General features: G+C 46.6%; 1 protein-coding gene and 1 pseudogene across 2 annotated transcripts; one reads left to right on the top strand and one right to left on the bottom strand.

The window, feature by feature from the left end:
- Positions 1-9,494: 9,494 nt before the first annotated feature.
- On the bottom strand, positions 9,495-25,505 carry LOC147333527 (CST complex subunit CTC1-like; annotated as a pseudogene). Its single transcript, XR_015128376.1, has 26 exons — positions 25,030-25,505; positions 20,587-20,671; positions 20,108-20,207; positions 19,810-20,032; positions 18,556-18,770; positions 17,234-17,248; positions 17,028-17,157; positions 16,462-16,758; positions 16,259-16,381; positions 15,943-16,172; positions 15,678-15,822; positions 15,402-15,604; positions 15,160-15,329; positions 14,965-15,079; positions 14,419-14,821; positions 14,230-14,319; positions 13,769-13,906; positions 12,706-12,752; positions 12,486-12,571; positions 12,178-12,313; positions 11,833-11,901; positions 11,597-11,759; positions 11,339-11,394; positions 11,076-11,232; positions 10,248-10,368; positions 9,495-10,173 (listed from the first exon to the last, which is right to left on the bottom strand). The product of XR_015128376.1 is annotated as a CST complex subunit CTC1-like (transcript).
- On the top strand, positions 20,816-24,828 carry LOC147333528 (uncharacterized). Its single transcript, XM_086286405.1, has one exon. The coding sequence runs from the start codon at positions 20,875-20,877 to the stop codon at positions 21,547-21,549; it is 675 nt and encodes a 224-aa protein (XP_086142531.1). The 5' UTR covers positions 20,816-20,874; the 3' UTR covers positions 21,550-24,828.
- Positions 25,506-26,957: the final 1,452 nt, after the last annotated feature.

Consider the following 26,957-nt stretch of genomic DNA (forward strand, 5'->3'; position numbering starts at 1 on the left):
CAACCTCGTTGACCTTCAGTTCTACTTGAGACATTCTGCTGCTGTTTTTTTCACAAGTAGCTTTAATGGTTTTGGTGACATTCTTCAAAGATTCTACTTCCAAGAACATGAAGTCAATAGACTTCTTCATGGCCTCGATGTTAACAGTATTCTTGCTGATCATAGCCTCCAGATTATCTGAGCGCTCATTAATTAAAGTAGCAATGTTGTTTTGCACATCAGCAAGAGTTATATCACCTTTGTGTTTTTTACCATCTGGTCTGGCTGGAGTATCGGGATCCGAGTCCGGCAGTGGCATCAGTTCAGGACTTTTGCTGCGGTTGTAGTCATGTTCGGCAGTCACGGCATTCTTGGGGCTGGTTTTTGAGCCAGCAACACCTGTGTTTCTCTCCATTTCCTTGGTTGCTCCTTTGGTTAGACTTTTAAACTTCATGGATGTTTCTTTTTCCTTCCTTTTGCTTCCCTGAGTTGCTGAAAGCATCGTTGAGGTAGCAGAGCTTTCCTGCTGTTAGCTGAGCTATCGCTCTGCAAAGAAGCTAGGGTCGCGAAAAAGTCCTTTGAAGTATGGTTCAGGAAGCCGTTACTTAGAAATGCCACATACGTGTACTGAATAAACAGTCGGTAGAATAACTCATTTGAGATTCAGAGAAAAAACGATGGCTGAAAGGGAAGTAAAACTGCAAAATCCTGCTTAGCCGCGGAGAAGAGCGTCTACCTCGGTCGCCATCTTGGCTGCTCTCCCTCGTTTCCGGTACGGATCGGGTAGTGACAGGCGGTGTAGACTTCGTGGCCCAACATATCCCAGAATGCATAGCGCGGCGATGGGTGTGGATAATTTTGCCGAAAAAAAACGATAAGGGGCGCCCGAAGAGTAAACTTTAAGTACTGAATATTATGTCACTTATTTATGTGCAAATGTTTAATAACGAAGAACATTAAAATATTGCTGTTGGCAACATGTCGGCAAAGTTATGTGACATTAGTGACGTTTTTTGTTTTTTTTGTTTGTTTTTTTTTGCCTGTCCCGTTTGGCTCTTTTGCATCAGAATTATTGTCTAAAGGTGAAGAAAGATGCCCAACGGATTTACTTTACCAAATTGACCATCCCAGCCTTGCCGTAATGGTCCATTTGATTCACCTTTTATTGTTTGTTTTATTTATTTTTTATTTTCACTTGCTAGATACGGGACAGACTTGAATGAGGAAAAGAAATGGGAGAAAGGAAGAGGGGGAAAAACAGCTGAGAAGAGGGACGGGGATAAAGGGCAAAAAACAAAAAACAACTAAATAAGCAGACAAAAAAATACATCTATCGATCACCTGGATCACCTGTTGAGAAAGAAAGAAGAAAACGAGAGCGATACAATAAACACATCACGATGATATATGGGAATATAACAGTAAATACTAAATATTAAACATTATTGTGCAGCACGTAAGATCGTTAGTGACGTTTGTACTAACTTGGTTTTAAAGCTTAATCTTACAGAGAATGATCAAAGCTCATGTAGAAACAAACAAACAAATGAACAAAAGATTTTCTCCTTCATCTCTGTCAAACAAAGCTGTATGAAACGTTTCCAGCTGTTAGTATCATGGTTGCTAGGCAACCTGGGCAGCGCAACGGAGGCTACACCGTCCCATTTCACAAGCCTCGCACTTCCGGCCTTAGCGGTCTTTAAGTATGCGGCCCTTGTGGACCGTTAAGGCTGCAGACCCTGAATTGGTCTCTGTTTTCACTGTTCACACTGTGACACAAACGCACCGTCTCCAAATGTTTCGTTTTCAAAATGTTTTCCTTGGACAAAACGCCGTCTCAGTGTGGACGGGAGGCCAAAGCAGAGAGAAAACACCGTCTCGGTGTGGAGGCCAAAGCGGAGAGAAAACTGCTTTTTCAAACAAAAACGCATTAGTGTGGACTTAGCCTAAACAAATAGGTCACACCGGTACGACCAGCCATTCGAGCAAAAACAAAAGGAAAATTCTCCGTGTGGTCAACAACACATTATGCCCATATCGTTGGCTAAACCAATCAGAGAGTGGGCAGGACCTCTCTGATTGGCCGTGGTCCAGATATTCCTGCAGGCCTACGTGTGGACGTTTGAAAGTGCAGGAGGTGAGCAGCCTGATAGGATGGATGTTACTTACTTAGTTACTTAGTTCCTCCTACGCCGAGCGGCGCATCGGGCAGCTAGTGATCTCCATCGATGTCGGTCAGCAGCGACTGCTTCAGCTTCGTCCCAGGCACTGTCGACAGTTCTCAGATCGTCCATAAATGTTCGACGCCATGTGGTCTTTGGTTGGCCTTGCTTTCGCTTGCCAGTGCATGGACGCCATGTCATAGCAATCTTAGCTGGGTGATGAGGGGGTAGGCGTAAAATATGGCCTGAGATGCAGAGTGGAGCTGAGCAGGGAACAGTCACACTGAAGAGAGAAGACAGTGGAGTTAGGGAGGTGGTGGAGGCAGCTCTGGAGTGGCCAGTTGTAAGAGTAGCAATTCTTACTTGTAGTAGGGGACATGGAGTATTGAGAGGGGGGTGATGAGAATCCAGGGGAGGCCGAGTGGCGTGGAAAGGCTGGCCTGAGATGCGGGGCTTCAGATGGAGTGTGATGGCAGGAGGGCAGGCAGGTGAGGCACAGAGAGATTTTCAAAATGATTGCTTGGTATCCTGAGTCCGGAGGTGGAGCGTGAGCCAAGGTGAATACAGAGAGTCTTGTTAACAAGATAAATCACAGCGAGAACTTGAAGCATAATGGCCTGTTACCAACATGTGTTGATGACGAACTGGCAGTGAATGAACATCAACGTGTGGCTTAAATCCGTCTGGCTTGATTGCCTGCAATAATAACCAAAATGGCGCGGCCACGTCCAGACGCCTTCCTGACCACTCCGCTCCGACTATCTACTTTTCTTGTTTTTTACCTATTTTTTGCTCTGGTTTTCATCCCAAAATCCTCTAGTCTTATAGTTTACGACAGCGGATCGCTTATAAACATCGGTGCTAAGGTTGCACATCTAATCTTGGACACTTTTAAACCCGACCCTTCCTGGCCGCCAGAGATTCTACGCGGCACGGAGAACAACAAAGGACGGGCCGCTCATCCGAGGCGCAGAACAAAGAAGCGCCGGGGGAAACGCGCTGGTATTAGGAACAGACTGAGACAGCAGGCGCATCGCGCACCACTGCCCAGTATCCTACTGGCCAATGTACAATCCATGGAGAACAAGCTCGACAACCTAAGAGCAAGGGTCACCTTCCAACGTGACACGAGGGACTGCAACATTCTGTGTTTCACGGAGACATGGCTGACCCCCACCGTGCCGGACCAGGCCGTAACTCCGTCGGATTCATTCTTTGTGCTCCGCGCGGACAGAACGGCAGAGTCAAACAAAACCAAAGGTGGGGGAGTGTGTTTCATGCTAAACAGAAAGTGGTATGATGCCAGGAGCATTTCTACTCTCTCCAGCGGCTGCTCGCCACATCTGGAGTTCCTGAGCATTAAGTGCCGCCCTTTCTATCTGCCCCGTGAGTTCACCTCGGTCATCGCCACGGCGGTCTACATCCCACCCCAAGCGGACACAGGTATGGCTTTGTCCGAATTACATGATGTGCTGAGCTCGCTTCAAAACAAGGACCCGGGCGCAGCCCTCATTGTAGCAGGAGACTTTAACAAAGCGAACCTCAGACAAGTCATGCCAAACTTTTACCAGCATGTCTCGTGTCCAACGAGAGGGGATCGAATTTTGGATCACTGCTACACGCCATACAAGCAGGGCTACAAAGCTGTCTCACACCCGTCTTTTGGGAAGTCTGACCACAACGCCATCTTCCTCATCCCCCAGTATAAACAAAGCATACGGAGGGAAGAAGTAACCACGAGAGAGGTAAAACGGTGGACTGCCCAATCAGAAGCTACGCTACAGGACGCACTCAACGACGTCGACTGGGACATGTTCAGAGCATGCGCAGTCGACATCAACGAGTTTACGGAAGTAGCAGTATGCTTCGTCAATATGCTAGCGGAGGAGATTATCCCCACTGCGAGAGTCACCACATTCCCAAACCAGAAACCGTGGATGGACAGATCGATCCGCACTGCAGTAAACGCCAGGACCGCCTCCTACAACGCGGGTCTCGCCACTGGCGATATGAGCGCCTACAAAGCGGCCTCATACGGCGTGCGGCGCGCGGTGAGAGATGCCAAACGCCGGTACTGGGAACGTGTGGAGTCCCACTTCCACCAGGGCGACACACGGAGTATGTGGCACGGACTACGCACCATTACGGACTACAAAGCCAGGGACACTGTGCTGATCAACGCTGACTCTGCATTCACCAACGAGCTGAATCAGTTCTACGCCCGTTTCGAGGTTAGCCAGGCGGCTAATGCTATCTACCGCCTGACTACCGAGGACAGTGACGTCATCAGCGAGAGACCGGTGACCAGCATCGCGGAGCATGACGTCCGAGCGGCACTGAGGAGAGTGAACACAAGGAAAGCGGCGGGGCCAGACGGCATCACCGGCCGTCTGCTGCGCTGCTGTGCTGACCAGCTAGCAGGTGTGTTCACTTACATCTTCAACGAGTCCCTGGCGAAGTCTGTGGTCCCCACATGCTTCAAAAGATCCACCATCATCCCTGTGCCCAAGAACAGCAAACCCTCATCCCTGAACGATTACCGGCCAGTTGCACTGACCTCGGTAGTAATGAAGGTGTTTGAGAGGCTGCTGAAGAACATCATCTCCTCCTCCATCCCAGACACCACAGATCCGCTGCAGTTCGCCTACAGATCCAACAGATCCACAGAGGATGCCATCGCCCACGTCCTACACACCACTCTCAGCCATGTGGACAAGAAACAGGGTAACTATGTGCGAATGCTGTTTGTTGATTACAGTTCAGCGTTTAACACAATAGTGCCCTGCAGACTGTTCACAAAGCTGAGGGATCTGGGACTTAACAGCCGTCTGTGTGCATGGGTGTTGGACTTCCTCACTGGCAGAACTCAGGTGGTGAGGGTGGGCAGGTGCTTCTCCAACAGTATCACCATCAACACAGGAGCACCTCAGGGATGTGTCCTCTCGCCACTGCTCTACTCCCTCTACACTTCGGACTGTGTGGCCACCCATGGCTCCAACACCATTGTGAAGTTTGCTGACGACACAGTGGTGTTGGGTGCCATCTCCAACAACGATGAGGCGGCCTACATGGATGAAGTGAAGAATCTGGCATCGTGGTGCCAGGACAACCACCTCCAGCTGAACGTCAGCAAAACCAAGGAGCTGGTGGTGGACTTCAGAAGGGGTCAGCACAGAGACTACAAGCCCATTATCATCAATGGAGCTCCAGTGGAGAGGGTGCAGTCCTTCAAGTATCTTGGTGTCCACATCTCTTCAGACCTGACATGGGCTGCCCACATTCAGGTCCAGACCAAAAAGGCTAGGCAGCGCCTGTATCACCTACGACAACTGAGGAAGTTCAGGGTCTCTCCAAAGATCCTCAGGATTTTCTATACAGGCGCTGTGGAGAGCATCCTCACACAGAACATGACATCGTGGTTTGGGAACAGCTGTGTGAAGGACCAAAAAGCTCTCCAGAGAGTGATCCGTACAGCAGAACGCTGCTGCAGAGTCCAATCTGTCTTCCTATACTTCTGCCAATCTGGTGATTCTGCTGGCTGGGAGCCGGGAGGGAAGAGAGTTCAGCAGTCTCACAGCCTGGTGGATGAAGCTGTTGGTGAGCCTGGTAGTGCGGGAGTGGAGACTTCTGTATCTCTTTCCAGAGGGCAGGAGGCTGAACAGACAGTGCGCAGGGTGGGTTGCATCGTTGACAATTGTGATGGCTTTGCGGGTGAGGCGAGTGGTGTAAATGTCTTGCAGGGAGGGGAGTGGTACACCAACTATCCTCTCAGCTGTTCTCACAATGCGTTGTAGAGCTTTTCTGTTATAGTCAGTGCAGCTACCGCCCCACACAGTGATGCAGCTGGAGAGGATACTTTCAATAGTTCCTCTGTAGAATGTAGTCAGGATGGATGGTGGAGCACTTGCCCGCTTGAGTTTGCGCAGGAAGTAGAGGCGCTGTTGTGCTTTCTTGGCCAGTGATGCTGTGTTGGTGGTCCAAGAGAGGTCCTCACTGATGTGCACCCCCAGGAACTTGGTGCTGCTCACCCTCTCCACCGCAGCGCCGTCGATGGTCAATGGGGGGTGACAGGTGTGGCCTCTCTGGAAGTTGACAATAATCTCCTTGGTCTTACTGACATTTAGCAGGAGGTTGTTGTCTCTGCACTACGTGGTCAGGAGCTCAACCTCTTTCCTGTAGTGGGTCTCATCGCCCTTGGTGATGAGCCCCACCAGCGTTGTGTCGTCCGCAAACTTCACAAGGTGGTTGGAGCTGTAGGTTGGTGTGCAGTCATGTGTCAACAGGGTGAAGAGCAGAGGACTGAGCACACAGCCTTGTGGAGCCCCCGTGCTCAGGGTGATGCTGTTTGAGACCTTGTTGCCCACACGCACCGCTTGAGGCCTCTGGCTGAGGAAATCCAGCAGCCAGTTGCAGAGGGAGGTGCTGAGGCCCAGTCTGTCCAGTTTACAGATGAGTTGTTGTGGTATTATGGTGTTGAATGCTGAGCTAAAGTCTATGAACAGCATTCTCACATATGAGTCTTTCTTGTCCAGATGAGTTAGGGCTGGGTGGAGGGCAGAGCAGATTGCATCCTCTGTGGATCGTTTCGCTCTGTATGCGAACTGGTGTGGGTCCAGGGTGGGAGGTAGGGTGGATTTGATGTGTGACATGACTAGTCGTTCAAAGCACTTCATAATAATGGGTGTCAGTGCCACCGGGTGGTAGTCATTGAAACAGGCTGGGGATGGTTTCTTTGGCACAGGTATGATGGTGGCAGTCTTGAAGCATGATGGGACAGTGGCTTGCCTCAGGGAGGTGTTAAAGATGTCTGTGAAGACATTCTTCAGCTCCTCTGCGCAGTCTTTCAGCACACTACCAGGGATGTTATCTGGACCCGCTGCTTTCCGGGCGTTGATGGTGATGAGTGTCCTCTTCACGCTGGCAGCAGACAGGCACAGAGGCTGGTCGTGTGGAGGTGGTGATGTTTTCTGTGGGCGTGTGTTGCTCTGTGCTTCAAATCGTGCAAAGAAGCTGTTCAGGTTGTTCAGCAGAGTGGTGTCGCTCTCACAGCTACGCGCTACAGGCTTGTAGTCTGTAATAGCCTGGATGCCTTGCCATAGGCTTCTTGCATCCTTGCTATCATTGAAGTGGGAGGTTATCTTGTGTGTGTAGTCCTGTTTCGCTTTCCTGATGCCACGGGACAGGTTGGCTCTCGCTGTTCTCAGGCCTATTTCATCCCCAGCTCTGAAGGCCTTGTCTCTGGCCTTCAGCAGCCTGTGGACATCTCCTGTTAGCCATGGCTTCCGGTTGGCTCGAGTTGTGATACTTTTCACCTGTGTTACATCATCAATGCATTTGGTGATGTATGAGCTCACCGTGTCTGTGTACTCCTCGATGTCTATGATGTTATTGTAGGTGGCTGCTTCCTTGAATATGTCCCAATCAGTTGACCCAAAGCAGTCTTGAAGAGCAGAGGTGGCCTCCTGTGGCCACATTCTTACCTCTTTCATAACAGGTTTGATGACCTTCACTCTCTGTCTGTATGCTGGCATTAGCATAACAGTGAGGTGATCAGAGGTGCCGATGTGGGGGAGGGGGATGGCTTTGTATGCTCCTTTTTCCTGTGTGTAGACCAAGTCCAATATGTTGTCTCCCCTTGTTGGAAAATGTACATGCTGATGAAACTTTGGGAGAACAGTTTTAAGATCAGCATGATTAAAGTCTCCTGCGAGGATGATGAAACCGTCTGGGTGTGCTGTTTGTTGTTCACTGATGGCCTGATACAGTTCGTTCAGCGCCGCATTTCTATCGCTGTTGTTGCTAGATGGAGGTATATAAGTAGCGACCAACAAGATCGAGCTTACCTCCCTGGGCAAATAGAAAGGGCGACACTTCACGATCATTTATTGGAGAATTAGGCCATTTAATCAAGATAGATTTTATGTTGTTGGTGGTAAAGATCTGGATGGATGTTTTACTTTATTCTGTGTTTCTATTTTTCAGTTTTACTTTTCAAGACTTGGTGAATTGCCTTTTTCTACTTTTTGTTTAGTTTTGTTAAAATTAGCAGCAGTGAGAAGTGTTGTTGTCAGTCTTGAATATATTTGATGTAGCCCATACTGTTAAGGTAAGTGTCATGTTTTTAGTTGTTAGTCTGATGAAGAATCTTTTATTTTTCTCCAAAAGTTGATTGTGTTTATCTGGACATAGTGTTTTTCAGGTCCAGCTGAATGCAGGTTTCCCCAGTCTTATACGTTGTGACAGCCACTATGGTGTGGTGTCCCTTTAAGACACCCAAGTCGAGGGTTGATGGTGTCATCAGTTTGTGCCGCTGCTCTCTCTCTGGGATTATGAGGACACGTGCCTGCACGCTTCTGCTTAACGAGGGACGGATTTACGTTTTCTTCTTGTTTTGTTTGCAACGCTTGGGTTGTATGAACGCTGGGCGTTATGTTGTTGAGCCGCAGCCGTTCAGCCGGGCTTTTATATGGTTGTTGAAGAAGGCGTATTAAAGAACCACCGTGGGTTACCGATACCAGCGTGGGTGTGTGTTCTTCCGACTAGCCTGCTAGGTGTTTTGCCGCCTCCTCTCAACCACGCAACACAACCCAACGTTCCAACGTGTCAGGAGCATCAGCACAGCTGAAATGCATTTTTTCTAAGCACCGCGTCTCTGTGGCTTTTAAACCCCAAAACACGCTACAACAAAAATGGGTCCACCCCAAGGATGGGGTCAGACTGTGGGCTTCCTCAGAGTGAGGCTGAGAGCGGCAGGCCCAGCTGGAGTCTGACCTGTGGCCCTTCAGATAAAGCTGAAAAAGGCCAATATATGATATTAAATATAAAATATAATTAAAAAACAACATCAGAATGAACAACGAGCTGCTGTTAAGAACTCCCGACGTCCATCCAAGGCCCGATTGGTTTCTGTTTCCATGACAACAACAACCGTATGTGGAAAAGACCAAAAACTGAAGCGGTGAAAAAGTTTTGTTGCAGATTAACTATTAACTTTATGTTATTCATTGTCAGCTCGTGCCATCATTAAAGCATGTTAGAACACACATGTAGGATTTCACGAATCATCGCTCCTACATTTAATCGTCTCCATAACAACTGTGTGTACGTGTTCGCTTTGAAAACATCACGTTCTTTATGTTGGTTGGTTTAGACGAGTGATCTCCAGGATGAATGAGGGCAGAGGCCCGTTTCATGGAGACTGTTTAAGTGTAAACCTGGATTAAAAGCCACATTTGAACACCTTCATCAGAGGCTGTGACCATGTTGAAGGACTGATGCTGACGTGCTCTGACACTCATTAGCATAGAAAACAAAGTGGTGAAAGCACAGAGCCCTGAGGAGCTCCACTGGACGGTCTGTTCACAGAACATTTAATTATTTCACTTTTATTTACATGCAAAACAGCCTCAGAGAGAACAGCTGTTTCAGAGCTGCCAGCTTTATTGGAAAGATGAACTGAAATCCTAAAATAGTCCAATTCATGACAAACTGACACGGTGAAATGTTGCAGGATTCAAATGTGTCGATGGATGAACTCTTTCAGTATAAGATGCAATAATACAAAACACATGAAGGTGAGGAGGAATTCATTTAAAGTAAGTGTGATTTAAAGAGGACTGATTGTTTCCTGGTCAGGCTGAAGCTTTCACCGTCTGACCTCTGTAAACAAACCGAAACACGTTCAGTGTTTAGTTTTACCAATTAGGTTTCATGAATCACCATCTGAGAACGTCTCCGATGTGGGCGCCACTCACAGGGATCACTTCCTGTAGAAGGGTCACATGACCTGTTAAACCCAGAGAGCTTCGTGTGACCTCTGACCCTGATCACCAGCGTCAGGGTCAGTGAAGGTGAGATACCGTGTGACAGGAGGAGGAACAATAAAGTTTTATTTGTACGAACACGTAGAACAGATGAAGTCAGAACGAAGCAGGTGGAGCTCAGTCAGGGTGGAGGTGCAGACAGGTGAGCTGAAGGGGAGGAGCCAGTCTGGTCTGGAACTCTCTGTCTCCTCGAGTGAACCTCCTCACCTCTGAAACACACACACACACACACTCTGAAGGTTGCAGTCAGGGTGGTGAGGGTGGTGTGTGAGGGTGGGGTTACCTTCTGGTCTCTGGTTGGTGTGTTTCCTGCAGGTGAGGCTGAGCGGCCGAATCATGACATCACTGCTGCACAGACACAACAGGAAGTGGAGGAGGAAGCCGTCAGCGTCCCCGTCACACACCTGAGACAGACACAGAGGTTATGTCTCTGCAGACTCACGGCTCGGCCCTGTGGAAACGTCCTGCAGGACGCCTGTTTCTCTCTGTGGTGGCCCCCCCACAGCGTCCCCACCGTGCTTCACTGTGTGGACGCTGTTCTTTGGGTTGTAGCTGCATCTTCTTCTCGTTTCACCTCCTCTGACCACAGGACGTTTCAGTCTGCAGGGTCTTTTAACACAGCTCCACCTGTGGGTGGAGGGGCCCTGTGGGTTCTCCTGGTGTGACCCGAGTCCTAAATGCCTCTCGCTGTCCTGCCCCTCCCCTGTGGTCTCCACCCTCCATGTGGGAGGTGTGGCATTCACAGTCAGCCCTGATTACCCTCAGAACTACACCACCTGCTGCTTCATCAGGTCGAGTGGGTGGAGTCAGGGGCACGACCTGAGTCTCGCTGAAACACACGGCTGTAAGGCCCCTCCCTCCTGTTCACGTGAGCCCAGCGTGGGTCCGTCACACCTACAGACTTTTAAAGGTGGAAGTGGCCACGCCCCCAAACCAGTTCAGCAGTAAGGTGTGAGCAGACGGAGCTGTTACCAGGATACAAACAGGATGTGCCCTTTCACAGTTAAAGCCTCATCTTAAATTTTAAAGACAAAATAAAGTTTAAAGACGACGATGAGCACGTGACTCACCTGTGACAGGTAAACATATACACCTGACAGGTGCTACTGACCTGGCTCTGCCCACGAGGGAAGACTCTGATGTGACCTCTGACCCTGAGAGCTCTCTGAAGCCCCTCCCACTGAGCATCAGCCAATCCCAGCAGAGCAGGAACCAGAGCAGCTGAGAACCAGACGTGAGCCTCACCTGTCCCGTCATCGATCACCAGCCTGATGGAAGAGCAGAGCCACATGGTTTGATCATGTGACTGTCACCTGACTCATCCAGGTGATTAACACGTATCAGCAGGTGAGCTCAACAGGAAGCTGCTCTTACTTTGCTTTGGACTGAAACACTGACGAGGTCGAGTGACACTGAGAGCTGCTGCAGCCCTGAGAGAGAGAGAGCAACAGGTAAACACACACACCTGAAATCGTGAGCAGTTTCCTCCAAAACGACACTTTACTTACTGCACCAACACTAACACGCCACCAACACGCTAACAACACATGAAGCACTCTGAGTACTTTCACTGCACCCGAGAAACTGACACTAAACACATCCTGTACACACTGTGTGTATTTTATGCAGTACCTGTGTGTACACGCTGCCACACAGCGAGCAGCTCCACTGCAGTTGCAGGAACAGGAAACACACCACGTGACCTTTGACCTGTCCCACAGCGCACCTCTGCTTGCTGCTCAGAGCCCACTCACCCAGGTGCATGATGGGAGCAGGAGGAGGAGGCTGGGCCGAGCTGATAGAAACCAAACAAACAAATAAACAACAGCACGACAAACACGTGAACCAGACTTTACCTGTAAACTTACCTGGTGTCTCCCAGGGAGACCACAGTTATGGAGCTGACAGGTAAGTACGTGCAGTACACACTTCCTGTCCTGAAACACACACACAGGTAAACCGCACAGGTACGTAACCATGGGCGTGACTTTGTATTGAACATTGGGGGGTCAAGATCTCTGTCTAAATAAATAAATCTGGGTACATTTCCAGATGATCAAACAACTATTTTGCTGGTAACACCTGAAACCAGTAAAGAAAACCAGCAGCCTATTGATGCAAGATGATCCAGAACTTTATTGGGGCTGACATTGTTGGAAATGAGTCCAAATAAAGAGTCCAAACTTTTATAAGCCTGTCTATGTGTGTCTCACCTGGACAGCCTCCTCTGGAAACCAGACAACAGCAGAGTGTTACCTGGCAACAGGCCAGGTGGGTAGGGGGTGTGGCTTAAGTCCAGGTACACCTGCAGACTCCTCCCAGCTTGGTCACAAAGAGTGAGACGCACACCTGCACACACACATTCAGCTAACAGTCAGACCTGAGACTCATACCTGAAGCACTGATGCCTGCAGTTCCTCTAGTGTCCAGCAGAGGCAGCAGTGAGTCGCCTCCATAGATCCCCATGTTACAACTTCACAGCAGAAAAAGCCTGATACACAAACCACCTGTGTGTTTGTACCTGAGTGTGTGTGTCCAGAGTGGGCGGTCCTGTTGTTCACACTGATCCTTTCAGACACCACACCCTGAAAACACACCAGCTCTGAGCTGAAACACACACACACACACACACACACACACACACACACACACACACACACCAGTAAGAGTTTAAAGCAGGCTGCAGCTGCAGTTCCTCGGATGGCCACAGGGGGCGACTCAGTGAGGGACGAGCAGTTTACCTGCAGTCTAAGACCTCTGAGACGGACAAGACTGTGGGTGGGACGGCCTGAAAACACAGACATTAAAAATATGACGTCATTCAGGGGTAAAACCGCAAAGGATTGTGGGAACGAGTGGCAAGCGGTACTAGCGCACGCAGGCTTTCACACGTAAACAGTCACACAGTAATAAAAAGAAACACAAAAATGGCAAGAAGCTGCTGTATTATTAACTGTGTTGTATTATTAAGTCTTCTGTTGGAGTTATTACGTAATTTATCACAACATGATTGATGATGTAGGTTACAAATAAGTCTTATATTGATTTGATTTGAATTCGTTGCTATGCTGCTTTGTTCACTGTGGCTTTGCGGGCTAATGTTTGTTGTGCTTTGTAGGAAAACCAGAAACAAAATGCAGGAATGTGATCCAGACTGGCCCCTCTATCAGCCTGGGTCATACCGAGTTTAAAGCTGCTACCACAGCCAGATCTGATTGGTTAAGAGAGAGAGCGATATCGAAACAGCCACGAAACGTCCGCATATATGTGCCCAAGGGTTGTACTGAAGCAAGCAAGTGATGAATAACTGTTTTCCAGTTTGTTGTTAGCAAAGTTTTTTTTCTTTGCATTGTTGATTTGTTTTTCAGGAAGCAGCTAATAAAGCTGATGGATTTTTACAATGTTGCCTCTTTCTTGTAAGATTCTATAATAGAATGAAACAATGATGCCAGTTATAAATAAAGACAATAAATTGAATGAATTACGAAACACTCATTTTATTTATATTAGATCTGAAAATGTTGTGTAACACTACAACCTGAAACGACAAATAGATTGTGTTGGCCTGTACAGGAGATAAAATATTTAACAACAGCTAAATAAACGGTAAATGGCCTGTATTTGTATTCTTTACTTAGTCCCGAAGGACCCCAAAGTGCTGGAAATGCTAGCGCTTAATGCAGGGTTTTGATTTTGTTGCCACTTGTACCCACAATGCAATGCGTGAAAGTCACATGGTCTGTCAATCTCTAAAAAAAAAGTTTAAGGGTCCTGGAGGAAGACGGGGAGCAAACCGAGTGTTACCTGTCTGCAGGTGGGCAGCAGCAGTGGGCGTGTCAGAGTGTGGAATCTCCAACCACGTCTGACTTGTAGGGTCGACTCAGCGTGGAGATCCACCCCACTGCGCTCAGAAACTCCACAGCCAATCAGAACACTGGGATCCTGATTGACAGACACATGGGCCAATCAGCTGCAAGGATTCAGGTCAGATCAACTCCCCACAAACAGGAATGGTGGGAGTCATCTGCATAGCAGTAAAAATGTAAGCTGTGTTTTGATGATGCTGCCTAAGGGAAGCATGTATAATGTAAACAGAACTGGTCCAAGCACTGAACCCTGTGGAACTCCATAATTAACCTCAGTGTGTGAACAACTACAGTTAAAGCTGAAAAACGTGTTCATGTGTCTAATATCAGAGAGCAGAGACCGATGAGGCCAACCTCTGGCCACGCCCCTTAGTGACATCATCAAAGCTGGGTTGATACCTGAGTGTTAGCGGCGATGAGTCTGTAGAAACATCCAGGCTGGAGGACAGGAAACCACCGCGTACACACACCTGAGAACGCCAGCACCACCTGCACACACACACACACACACACACAGACACGCACACACACACACGTAACTGTGTATCCAGGTGAGCTCAGGGAAACACACACAGGTGCGTCTCTCACCTGTCTCTCCTGCTTTTGTTCACTTTCTTTCTCTGTCATTGGCTCATTCTTTGGGTCCCGCCTCCAGCTGACCACTGGACCAATCACAGCAGCTTTCACTGAGAAGCACAGTCTCAGCCCTGCCTCCTGATCCTCTGCCTCCGCCCCTGTATTCCTCCAGGACACACCCTCCTTCTGCTCCACCCTGATCACCATGGAGACACAGGGCCAGGGGTTGCCGGACTTGGCTTCTTCTTCTCTTCTCCTCCTCTTACTCCCAGCAGTCTCTTCTTCTTCTTCTACTGTCTGCTTCCTGGCAGTGACATCCCCTCCTGGCTCCTCCCCCTTGTGTCTCAGGTGTGTCTCCATGGCAACAGATGGACTCAGGATGTGCAGGTGGTCCAGAGAGAACTGCAGGTAAACCCTGTGAATTGAACCCAGCTTTATTTAACTCATAATGTTTACAACCAGGAAGGAAGCTCACTCCCTGAACCAATCAGACGCCCTCCTACATCACAGAGTGGACCAATGAGCAGTCAGCATGCTGCAGGTTGTGTGTGTGTGTACCTGCAGTGTTTGTGTGTGATGAACCTGTCCTGGTCCAGGTGTTGGTAGGAGGGGAAATCTGATTGGAGGAATCTCTCTGTCACCATGGTGAACTGCACCACACCCACCAGACAACCTGCAGCACACACACACACACACACATTAAAGAATAAAGCTGTGTGTCCCTGTGTGTGTGTCTGTGTGCGTGCATTGTACCGATCCAGGCGCTGTTAAAGACCGCCCTCTGCGCTCCCTCCTCCTCCTCGCTGCTCTCCGTCAGCACGCAGGCTGCAGCTCCCGCGGCGTCTCTGAGCTGCATCGAGTGTTTGAACTCAGACGTCTGTGACGGCAGCTCCAGCACGCCGACCAGCAGCAGGGGGCGCTGCCTGACACACAAACCGGCAAAAACCATTGGTACGTAATCACAAGACTTCATGTGGGAGCTGCTGTCACCTTACCTGACAGCGTCTCCACCCCGAGGCTCGGAGGACAGAGTCCTGCAAGACCAGGACAGGAACCCGTTGATCTGGGCGGAGGTCAGGTTGGAGCCATCAGGGGGCAGCAGAGAGCTCAGAGGGGCCGAAGACCAGCAGCCAGTCTGCAGGGACTCCAGGAGCTCCGACACACCGAGGTACTGCCGGACCGCCGAGGACACGCTGTACTGCAGGGACACAGAGCACACTGAGCATGCTCCACACTCACCTGTAAGGAAGACAGGTGAGAGTGGGACCTACCTGCGTCACAGGACAGGTGTGAGGCTCGTCCAGCATCTCAGCGTAGATGTCTCTGCGTCCTCGTCCTCCAGCTCTGCTCAGAGTCTCCATCAGCCTCCAGGACAGCAAGCACACACACTGCTGCCTCCACACACCTTGGACCAGACTGAGGACCAAGACCAGAACCAGGACCAGGAAACAAGCCAGAGCCAGCGGAGGACAGGAGGACAAAGGTTAGGCTCTGCTGTCTCTGACTGTGGACAGGTGGTGGTGGGTGGAGCCTCACCTGTGTGCCAGCTGCGAGCTTAGGTGACAGGTCCACAGGTAATCGGACACATCTGTGTTTCTCTGCAGCAGTAACCGTGGTAACGCCCCATCTCCCGGGCAGCGGTTGTCGGGTGGCGAGCCTCCCGCCCTGCTGAAGGCCGTCACCCTCAGGCTGGAGCGCAGGCAGGTGCAAAGCATGCTGGGAGGGAAGTCCGGGCAGGGCCGGTACAGGAAGTGGGCGTGATGCAACTGCAGGAGGAGGAACCATCAAACTTTATTAGTCGTGGCTGCCACGAACACAAACGGGCATGATGATGTCACATCATGTGACTCACCTCCACTCTGTCTCCCGCCCTCAGCTTCCTCTTCGCCGCCGGCTGATAGGCCACGCACAGACCCACCTTCCCATCCAGCACGTAGAGCCCCGCCCCCTCACTCACAACCTCAGTCACCGTGCCCTATCACAGCAGAGGAGGCTTAGTAATCAGCACACAGGTACAAACCTGTGGTAGCCAATCAGAGCTCACAGCACTCTCACCTGGTAGCTGATGACTTTGGATTGCTTTATCCTCACAGCTGATTGGTCCAGCTCCACCTCCTCATGCTCCGCCTCCTCACAGTCGTCCTCAGCAGGCTGTGACAGCAGGGACTCAGAGTGTGTGTGTTCCTGTGTGTGTTCCTGTGTGTGCATGTAGTCGGCGTGCAGCTCGGAGCGCTTCGTCACACACAGGATGTTGTTTCCTCTCCAGCCTCGTAGCGCACACACACGTAGAGCTGTCACACACACGCTCTGCCCGACACACACACGCTGGATCCAGCTGAGCCGGCTGCTGTCCTGCACACACACACACACACTGAGCTTCATCGTCCCTCCTCACCATCATCATCCTCAGAGAGCTGGTACCTGTACGAGCACGGGCAGCGAGCGCGACTCATCCGTCAGCGTGAAGCAAAAGAAGGTCGTTCCTGCCACGGCCAGCAGAGGGCAGACTGAGCCCACCTCTCCGAACACGCTCAGCCGCTGACCTTTGACCCTGGAGCACACACACACACACTGAGCTTCATCGTCCCTCCTCACCATCATCATCCTCAGAGAGCTGGTACCTGTACGAGCACGGGCAGCGAGCGCGACTCATCCGTCAGCGTGAAGCAAAAGAAGGTCGTTCCTGCCACGGCCAGCAGAGGGCAGACTGAGCCCACCTCTCCGAACACGCTCAGCCGCTGACCTTTGACCCTGGAGCACACACACACACATCTGTCACACACACTGCTCAGAAACCCCACTGCAGTTCAGAGGTCATGTGACCCACCTGTGCCTCAGCAGCCTGCCGTAGTGATGTGACGTTCTGTATCGAGGCTTCGGAGCGTGTGTCGAGTAATGGAGGGGGCGTTTCCGCGATGCGCGTATCGAGGCTTGCTTCATTTATGGGAGGAGCTGAAAATGATGACGTCCGAAGCCTCGCTGCCCGGCTGTACCACGTGACTGGTTCATGAAGTGGTTCGAACTTTGCCGCGAGATATGACAGCAATATAAAGCCCTCAGACTTCATTCAAAATGTGGGTGTTTGATGGAGAGTTGCGGTTAGTGAGAGTTTGGAGACAGTTTGGAGGTTTATGAGAGTGAGGAGAGAAAGTCAGGAGAGAATGGAGCCAGCTAAGAAGAGGAGGATGTCCTCCCCTGTGTGGGAACATTTTGATCTTATTCCTCCCAACAAGGTATGTAAATTTCTACAGAAGATGTATTTTCATAATACTGATGGTGCAATACAATTTATGTTGAGCTGTCTTGACTTTTGTACAAGGTGAAGTGTTTGCTATGTGCCAGGGAGCTGGGATATAACAACAACACCTCATCCATGCTTAGGCACTACAGAGCTTTGCATGAGAATAAGGGGAACACCGATTGTGGAGCAAGACCAGGTGAGCCATCAAATGCAATGATAATATAGCATGCTGTAATGTTACTAAATGATATAACAATATTATACAACTGTTATAAGTTACGTGTGTGATATTTATATTTGTGCTTTGTCTTTATTGTCTTTCCTCAGGAGAACAATCTCAAATAGATGAAGACCTGGTCAGCATGGTGATTGAGGACTCACAGCTATTTAGCATTGTGGAGGACAAAGGATTTAAAAGATTTGTTAAATCATTAAATCCCAGCTATGTTCTCCCCACTAAAAAGGTCATAAAAGCAGTGAAAATGTAGTTTTTACAGAATAAAATGTGAACAGGCAGGACTGAGGCTCAAAGCCTCAGTGTGTAGCTGTCCATACCTCAACGTTACAAAAGCACAACTACTGTCCACACCCCAACCACACCTCACCTCACAGTAAATGATCATTTCCATTTCAAGCATTTCCAAATAATCATGTTCCATACTGCCACTATAAATATACACAGTATACTGCATCACTACAATATACATGTTTTACACACTCCTTTTGTTGTTGACATTTACAGGCTGTGTGCAAAATGCCACACTCTTCAAATTCATGCCAGCTATTATTTTTACGTCCAGTAGGTGTCCTGCTAGAGCAAATGAAGCTTCATGAAGCTTCGCATTGGGGTGAACCAATTGGATGAAAAGCTTCAGTGCTTCATGGGGCTTCATCTGCCCATCACTAGCCTGCCGGCCTCTCCGACTCCCACCGCTCCGCTTAGCTCCACCCTTCCAGGAGCAGCAGCCAATCCCTGCTCAGCACCAGGACACAACAGGACAGGGGAGCCAATCAGCTCCAAGAAGCCTGCGGCCTCTTCCTGGCCCTATGCATTGTGGGGGATGTAGTTCCAGTGAGGGAGGAAAACAGGACGATCGAGCCACAGGGGCGAGAGAGACAGGCACTGGATGAGAGAGAGAGAGACGCGGGTGAGAGAGAGGCGGAGTGTGTCCTGGGTGGATGCTGGAAGCCTGTACTGATGATGACAGCTTCATCAGCTCTGATCTGCAGTGATGCCGTTTGTTTTATAGCTGCAGTAGATCAGATCAGATCAGATCAGATCAGATCAGATCAGATTAGATTAGATTAGATTAGATTAGATTAGATTAGATTAGATTAGATCAGATCAGATCAGATTCTAATCTAATCTAATCTAATCTAATCTAATCTAATCTGATCTGATTAGATGAAACTTTATTGATCCCTCGGCTGCGTTCCTCCAGGAAATTCGGTTTCCAGCAGCCCAGCACCGACAGAAGTTACAGAAGGTGAGCAGAAATATACACATATACAAATACAGAGTATAGAAAAGGGAAGAATAGAATAAATAGCAATAAGAACACAAGGGAATTGCACATTTCAAGTACTGTGAGTCATTAATCCGTGCGGTGATGCTAGGACCACACTGAGCCTGCTGCAGCTGTCTGACTGTAATCTGTCAGGTTACTGCAGGTGATGCTATCTGTATACTTTATGTGAGGAGGAGGCTCCACATCTTTATAAAGCTCTGCTGTCATCACGTCTGTGCCAGCACAGTTACTCACTTGCTGACAGACTCTGTCTTTACATCCTTACTTATCGATCAGCTAAGTGAATCCATATAAACACAGCTCACATTTAACAAGTCCTGATGTTTCTGAGTTACAGAAATGAAAGTCAGCTGTTGAGCTTGTTTGCTTGTTTCATGCTGATGTAAACATCAGCAGAGAAGCGTGTGATGACCAGACTCTATCAGCACTTGTGTCCCTGCACAGAGAATGAGCTGAATTAAAGAGGAATTCGATTTCATTCACGTTGCACATGAACACCTGCAGTTTGTTGTGACCTCGTTACCATCAGTTCTGACCAGATCCGGTTTAGTGACGCTGCTGTGAAGAAGCTCCTGAGAACTAACCAGCTGATGGACCATGGGTTAAGGTTAGGCTCCTCCCCCTCTGACTCACCTCACACATGACGCTGCCGCTGGCGTCCGTCAGCCTGTACTCTCCGTCAGGGCCTTCTCTCAGACAGCCAATCAGCAGCAGGTTGACCCTCGGCAGCGCCCTCTGACCCGGCACGGCGAGCTCCGCCTCCCTGGCCCAGGCTCTCTGCTGATTGGTGCTCCAGGACAGGTTGCTGACGCAGGCCAGGTGCTGCTGGGAGACGAGCTGGGAGACGGACAGCAGCCTGCGGACAGACGGGAGGACAGCGGTAAGGCCAGGTCACGTGACCTGCTACAGCGATGATGTCAGCGGGCGTTACCTGTAGCTGACAGGTAAGCTGTGGGCCACACACATCTGCTGCTGGATCGCCTGCACCGCACACATGCTCAGATCGAAGAGGCTGAGGTCACCGTGGTTACCTGGGAAAACAAAGTTTAAAGGGTAAACACAAACATAAACAACTGAAGCCCCGCCCACTGAGAACACCTGAAGTGGACACCAGAGCTGGTGTGTGAACAGGTGGGACCACCTGAGGAAGCAGCTGCTCTTCATCCTCAGACTCTTAGTCCTCCCTGTTCCTCACTGACAGTCGGTCACCTTCATGGCTCTGACCTTTGAACCACACTCACATCTACACACTGGACTGCTCTGATGACACCTGTGAGGGCAGGTGAGCCCTGCTTTCACTGTTTAAATAATGGTTTAAATAGTATTTGGTTTCATAAGTGAACATCGTCATTAAGGATTTAAAGTACAGCTGATTTATCAGCCAGCTGTTTCAAACAAACAGGAACTCACCTGTCTGGGAGGGGGCGGAGCTACACACCACAGGACTCAGGTGTTCAGAGATGGAGGTGAAGATGTTCTTTAACCACAGGGACTCCTAAAGAAACAAAGCAGCAGGTCGGAGGTCACAATAATAAATGTAGAACAGGCTCACATCCTTATATTCTCTTTTCTGTGTGGATTTCTGCTATAGAATTAGCTCGAAACAGCGATCGGCTGCTGCTCTTAATTGCCAGGACAGGCCGGGTTTCGGCAACCCTCAAGGGTGCTTCGCAACCAGCGGGCCTTAACGCCGTTAAGATGCCGCCTAAGAGGAGCAACGTTAATGAGGAGGAACTGGAGGACATAAAGAAATCCCTAAACTTTATGTCTGAAGAAATAACAACAATTTCAAAACAACAAAATCTGATACTCAATTTAATGGATGATATTAAAGAACTAAGAAGGCAGAGCGAGGAAAAGGACAAGAAGATTGCTATGCTGGAAGGACGGGTGTCAGATCTGGAACAATATTCAAGAGTAAATGATGTGATAGTGACAGGACTGGAAACCAAGCATCAGACATACGCACGGGTAGCAGCATCAGAGAGAGGGGAGCCACCCGAGCAAGAGCTACGCTCTTTGGAAGAGCAGGTAATGGCCTTCTTTAAAAGCAAAGGTATCAAAATGGACAGTAAAAATATTGAGGGATGCCATCCTCTTCCTGCCATTATCATTCATTTTGTTAATAGAAAACAGAAAAAAGAACTGCTCAAGCAAGGAAGAAAGCTAAAAGGTACAAATGTTTATTTAAATGAACACCTAATCAAGAAAAATGCAGACATTGCAAGAAGAGCAAGAATATTAAGAAAACAGAAGAAAATACAGTCAACTTGGACGTCAGACTGTAAAATATTCATTAAGTTAAATGGAACACCAGAGCAGGCTAAGGTTCTAGTCATCAAAGAGATGACGGAACTAGAAAAATATAACTGATAAATGCAAAGCAGTGCTAAATATGATGGGACCGTCCAAGTGCACAACCAACGCAGATGTCTGACAATTTTCAACTAACAACTCATATAGATATTGAAAATAAGACATTGATGTATGACAGCAACATAGATCCTGATTGTAATTTCTTTAACAATAAGACAAATGAATGCAATTATTATACAAATGAGCAACTTAAAAAGGAATTCAAGGTAGAACAGGGTATAACAATGGTTCACTTTAATAGTCGAAGCTTATATGCAAACTTTCAATCCATCAAAGACTACATAACAGTTTGAACAGCCATTCAATGTGATAGCCATATCGGAGACCTGGATAACTCCTGGAAAAGAAGAAGACTTTAAAATAAATGGATATGAATTCCTTCATGTAGACAGGATCAACAAGAAAGGAGGTGGGGTGGCACTTTACATTGATAAAAACCTAAAGTACAAAAGAATGGGAAGAATGACGACTGTTATTGATGGAGTGATGGAATGTTTATCAGTGGAAATAAGTATAGAAAAAAGGAAAAACCTAATTGTCAGTTGTATATATAGAACACCAGGATCTAAGATTGAGATATTTAAGGATAATATGGAGGACTTATTTACAAATATAAATCAGAAAAGAATGTTCATTTGTGGGGACTTTAATATTGACTTATTGAATCCAAATCATAATAAGAGTACAGAAGAATTTATTGATTCCATGTACAGCATCGGTTTATTTCCACTGATAACAAGACCGACCAGAATAACATCTCATTGTGCAACTCTATTAGATAATATATTTACAAATATAATAGAAGGAAAGATAAAAAGTGGGCTGTTAATCAATGATATAAGTGACCATTTACCAGTCTTTGCATCGTATAATTGCCATTATAAAGTGAACAACGATGGACATAAGATTATTTACAAAAGAATAAGAACAGAGAAGACCTTAAATTGTCTTAGAAACGAACTTTTAAAGCAAGATTGGAATATTGTATATGAACAAACAGAAGTTAATAAAGCTTACGAAGGATTTTTAAGAACATTTAACACATTACTTGATAAAAAATGCCCAGTAATTGAAATCAATAGGAAACAACTATGCAGGAAGACCATGGATGACAAAAGGACTACAAAATGCCAGCAAAAAAAAGAATACCCTATATCGAGAATTCATAAAAAAAGAGAACAATAGAAACTGAAATGAAGTATAAAACTTACAAAAATAAATTAACTAATATAATGAGATCCTGTAAAAGAGAGTATTACATTAAAAGGTTAGAACACAATAAAGATAACACAAGAGATATATGGAATGTATTAAACAGAATAATCAAAAATGAATCAAGGAATAATGATTACCCTGGGTACTTTATAGAAGGGACAAGAAGTATTAATAACATGGAGGAGATAGTAAATGGCTTTAATGAATTCTTCGTAAACATAGGGCCAAAACTGGCAGAAGAAATAAAGGTTGATGGAATAGAAAGGGACACTGGTGAAAATATTGAAAGGAATAGTAGCTCAATGTTTTTAAGAGCAGTGGAAGAGAAAGAGATTTATGACATAGTTAGAGGACTTAAGAACAAAACCAGTACAGACTGGAATGATATTGATATGGTAACGGTAAAGACAGTTATTGATGGTATCGTAAAACCATTAAAATATATATTCAACTTGTCGTTTCAAAAAGGAGTTTTTCCACAAAAAATGAAAGTTGCTAAAGTTATTCCCATTTACAAAACCGGTGAAAGACATCATTTTACAAACTATAGACCAGTGTCAATACTCTCCCAGTTCTCTAAGATACTGGAAAAACTCTTCATAAAAAGATTTGACAGTTTTGTGGAAAAATATGAATTAATGACAGATAGTCAGTATGGGTTCAGAAACAACAGGTCAACAGCTTTGGCACTGATTTAATGGAAAAGATAACGGAATGTATGGATAATAAGAGGTATGCGCTCGGAGTTTTCTTAGATCTAAAGAAGGCGTTTGATACTGTTAATCATGAAATTCTATTAAAAAAACTGGAAAAGTACGGGTTTAGGGGAGTGGTTTTGGAATGGTTAAAAAGCTATGTAGGGAATAGGCAACAATATGTACAAATAAATGAATATAAATCTAATTTGATGGATATAGCTTGTGGAGTACCTCAAGGTTCAGTACTGGGTCCAAAAATGTTTATTATGTACTTAAATGATATCTGCAGAGTATCGGAGATTTTAAAGTTTGTAATATTTGCAGATGACACAAACATACTGTGTTCAGGAGAGGAATTGCCACAGGTTTTGGAGATGATCACACAGGAATTAACGATATTAAAGAAGTGGTTTGATATAAATAAATTATCATTGAATCTAGATAAAACCAAATTTATGTTGTTTGGAAACCAAAAGAAAAACATCGAAGTAGGAAATATGTGTTGACAATGTATATTTAGAAAGAGTCAATGAAATAAAATTGCCGTCCTGGGGAAAGCAAAGCATATGTTGGATCAGAAAGCACTGCACATTTTATACTGTGCTTTACTACTGCCTTAAATGAGCTACTGTGTAGAGGTCTGGGGAAACACATACAAAAGTAACACACAAACAATAACTATAATACAGAAAAGGGCCATTAGATTAATAAATAATGTAGGGTACAGGGACCATACAAATGCACTCTTTGTCAAAATGCAAGCTATTAAATTCCAAGACTTGGTGAAGCTTAAAACAGCGCAAATAATGTATAAAGTCAGAAATAAATTGCTTCCCAAAGAAATCTGTAAATTGTTCATAGAAAGAGAAGGTGGGTATAACTTAAGAGGGAAATGGAATTTAAAAATACAAAGTGCTAGAACAACTTTAAGAACTATGTCAATTGCAGGAGTTAAATTATGGAACAGTCTAACAGAAGAAATAAAAGACAGTCAAAACATAAAACAGTTTAAAGTAAAATATAAAAACCTAATTTTAAATAAGTATAAGAATGAAGAAAACGGGGTTAACCCAGGACGGTAATGTAGCTGGTAATGGTGTTGTGGTTCTTTTTTTTTTTTTGTTTTGGTTTGTTGTTTTTCCATAACTTGTGTATCTGCAAATATACACATTCTGTATTTTTCATATGAAAGAAACTATACTGTGGTGGGGCTTGCTAATTTCTTGTTTTTGATTTATGTATGTTATGTTTTGTTTTACTTCATATGTTTCATATGTTGTTTGTTTAATTTAAGACAAAAAAAAATTAAATGAATGAGAGGTAAAACTTGAAGGGGTAGGGACAAATAAGTAAATACTTCAGCCTACTCCTTTTCAAACAAATACTGGAATGATATTTTGTAATGATTGTGAAGGCACATGTTTGAAATGTTTGAAATAAAAATGAACTGAACTGAACTCTGCCTACGTCATGACGCAGACAGTCTACGTACGCAGGGCTCTGCGTGTGCGTAGACTGTTATTTATCGCTCAGTTCGGGCAAACAGGGTCAGACTGGGACTCACCGCCTCGGTGCTGGGCTTGACCCGGTCCAGGAGCTCCTGCAGGGGGTCCATGTCTTCGCTCCGGGTGCCGGTTTCTCCCCCTGCTGACAAACTCCCGCTCACGGCTTTCAAACAGCTTCCGGTCCTCCTCCTGTTGATGTCCTCCCTCTGACCGTCGCCCCCGTGTTCCCGCCTCTTACCGTTCATAAAGCCGCCATGATGCCCTACCGTCCTACTTTGTTTACTTTTGTTCTGTATTTTAAACAAATCATCAAACTTATTAAACTGACTAGTCTCTGCTCACGCAGGATCTCTACCGCGCATGTGCGGAACAACTTTTCCCTACCCTGCATTTCACAATAAAAGCCCTTCACGTTCACATACACTCAGTGGTCTCCTACCTCCTTTCCTAAGCACTTTTCCTTGATAGAAACGTTCTGAGGTGGAGAAAATGTGTTTAGGAGATGTGATAAGAACTCAGGAAAGGAAACAGCTGTGTTTGAACTACAAGTCGATCACGTGACTCCAGCCCAGCGTGTTCTCAGCCTGATTAGTGCAGGTGAAGAACATGCTTTTATTATGAAGGGGTCAGACTTCCTGCTGAGGCTCAGGGTCATGTGACTGACAGCACCTTTTGCAGCTCACCTGACGCCACAAGGTGTTTCCTTTTCAGGAGGATGACACCGTGCGAACCTCGGGAATCTCAAACAAAAACACATTTCTGTCAAGTGGAAACTTTAAAATAAAATAAAATTATATATATATATATATATATATAATTTTATTTTTTTATTTTTTGAGCTTGCAGAGCATAGATGCAGATCAAACTGAAGGTTTGTCACTGTTTTTTGTTCACTTTTTATCCAGGCTGCAGGTGTCTCAGTGGAAAAATAGAGCGTGGCTGAGCGCACCTGTGCAGACCAGTGATACAGTTTAAGATCAGAGAATTGTAACCCCCTCTTTCATATGGCAGGTACAACAAGCCAAGTCTTCATCTAGGACCTTTGTTATTCCAAATGAATCAATTAAAGATATCGTTTAACTTCTGAAAGGATTCTTTTGGAGGAGGCAGAGGACGTGACTCAATATAAAAACTTTGCATAACCTTTCATCCTTGTTCAGGAATAGGACGGAGGAGGATTTTGAATCATTTATAGCCAGAAAATCGTCTAAATAGCTCCATTTGTAGCATTAATTTTGCAACTTTGCTAACAGACAGCCAGTCTAGGGCCTAGGGCCAATCTCTGCTCTCGATCTCCTAACTGGAAACCAAATAGTACAGCTCTCATTGTAAGTGTCATCACCAGAGGTTCCATAGTCAGAATGAATAGCATTGGAGATAACGGGCACCCCTGATGAGTGGAACACTCCAATGTGACGGGTTAAGTTGAACCCATCTGAGAAAATGATTTCCAAATCCATATCTTGGGAGAAGGTTAAATAAATCTGACCAGTCTATTCTGTCCGAGGCCTGACGAGCGTCCAGTGATAATAAAGCTGCATCGTTAGCATCACATCTCTCATGAATTATATGAGAACCCTTCTTATATTGTGAAACCCTTGATGCTTTGGTACAAAGCGAATCAAATGTGGGATCCAAGGCTCTGATCTTCATGCTAAACATTTAAAGTATTTTAGTGTCAACCCCCGTCAGACTCTAAATGATGAGTGTTCTGCAGGTTTAGCAGGTTTCTCAGTACTCACTGCCTGTCTCACAGTGGGTGGAGAGCCTCCGTGTGATATGCCTCTACATACATGTTAAAAAGTGGAATTATTCTTTCTTCTGGGAAGGTTTTGTAAAGTCACAAAGCCATCTGGCCCAGGTGCCTTACCACACAGCAAATCCAACATGTCCAAATGAAGACTGTCAGATTTGATTTCAGCTCTTTTAAAGTGTCTTTATAAGTTAATTTAACTCTTATTGGAGAGTTGGAACGTTAACTCTGACT

Source organism: Aulonocara sp. 'chitande type north' Nkhata Bay, linkage group LG3 (genome assembly GCF_057382095.1).
Source record: "Aulonocara sp. 'chitande type north' Nkhata Bay isolate Kocher_YH1m ecotype deep benthic linkage group LG3, A_spYH_male_GT1.1, whole genome shotgun sequence".
Taxonomy (NCBI): domain Eukaryota; kingdom Metazoa; phylum Chordata; class Actinopteri; order Cichliformes; family Cichlidae; genus Aulonocara; species Aulonocara sp. 'chitande type north' Nkhata Bay.

Coding starts and splice junctions, on each gene's coding strand:
- LOC147333528 (XM_086286405.1), top strand. CDS start 20,875: ATGCCGCCTAAGAGGAGCAACGTTAATGAGGAGGAACTGGAGGACATA.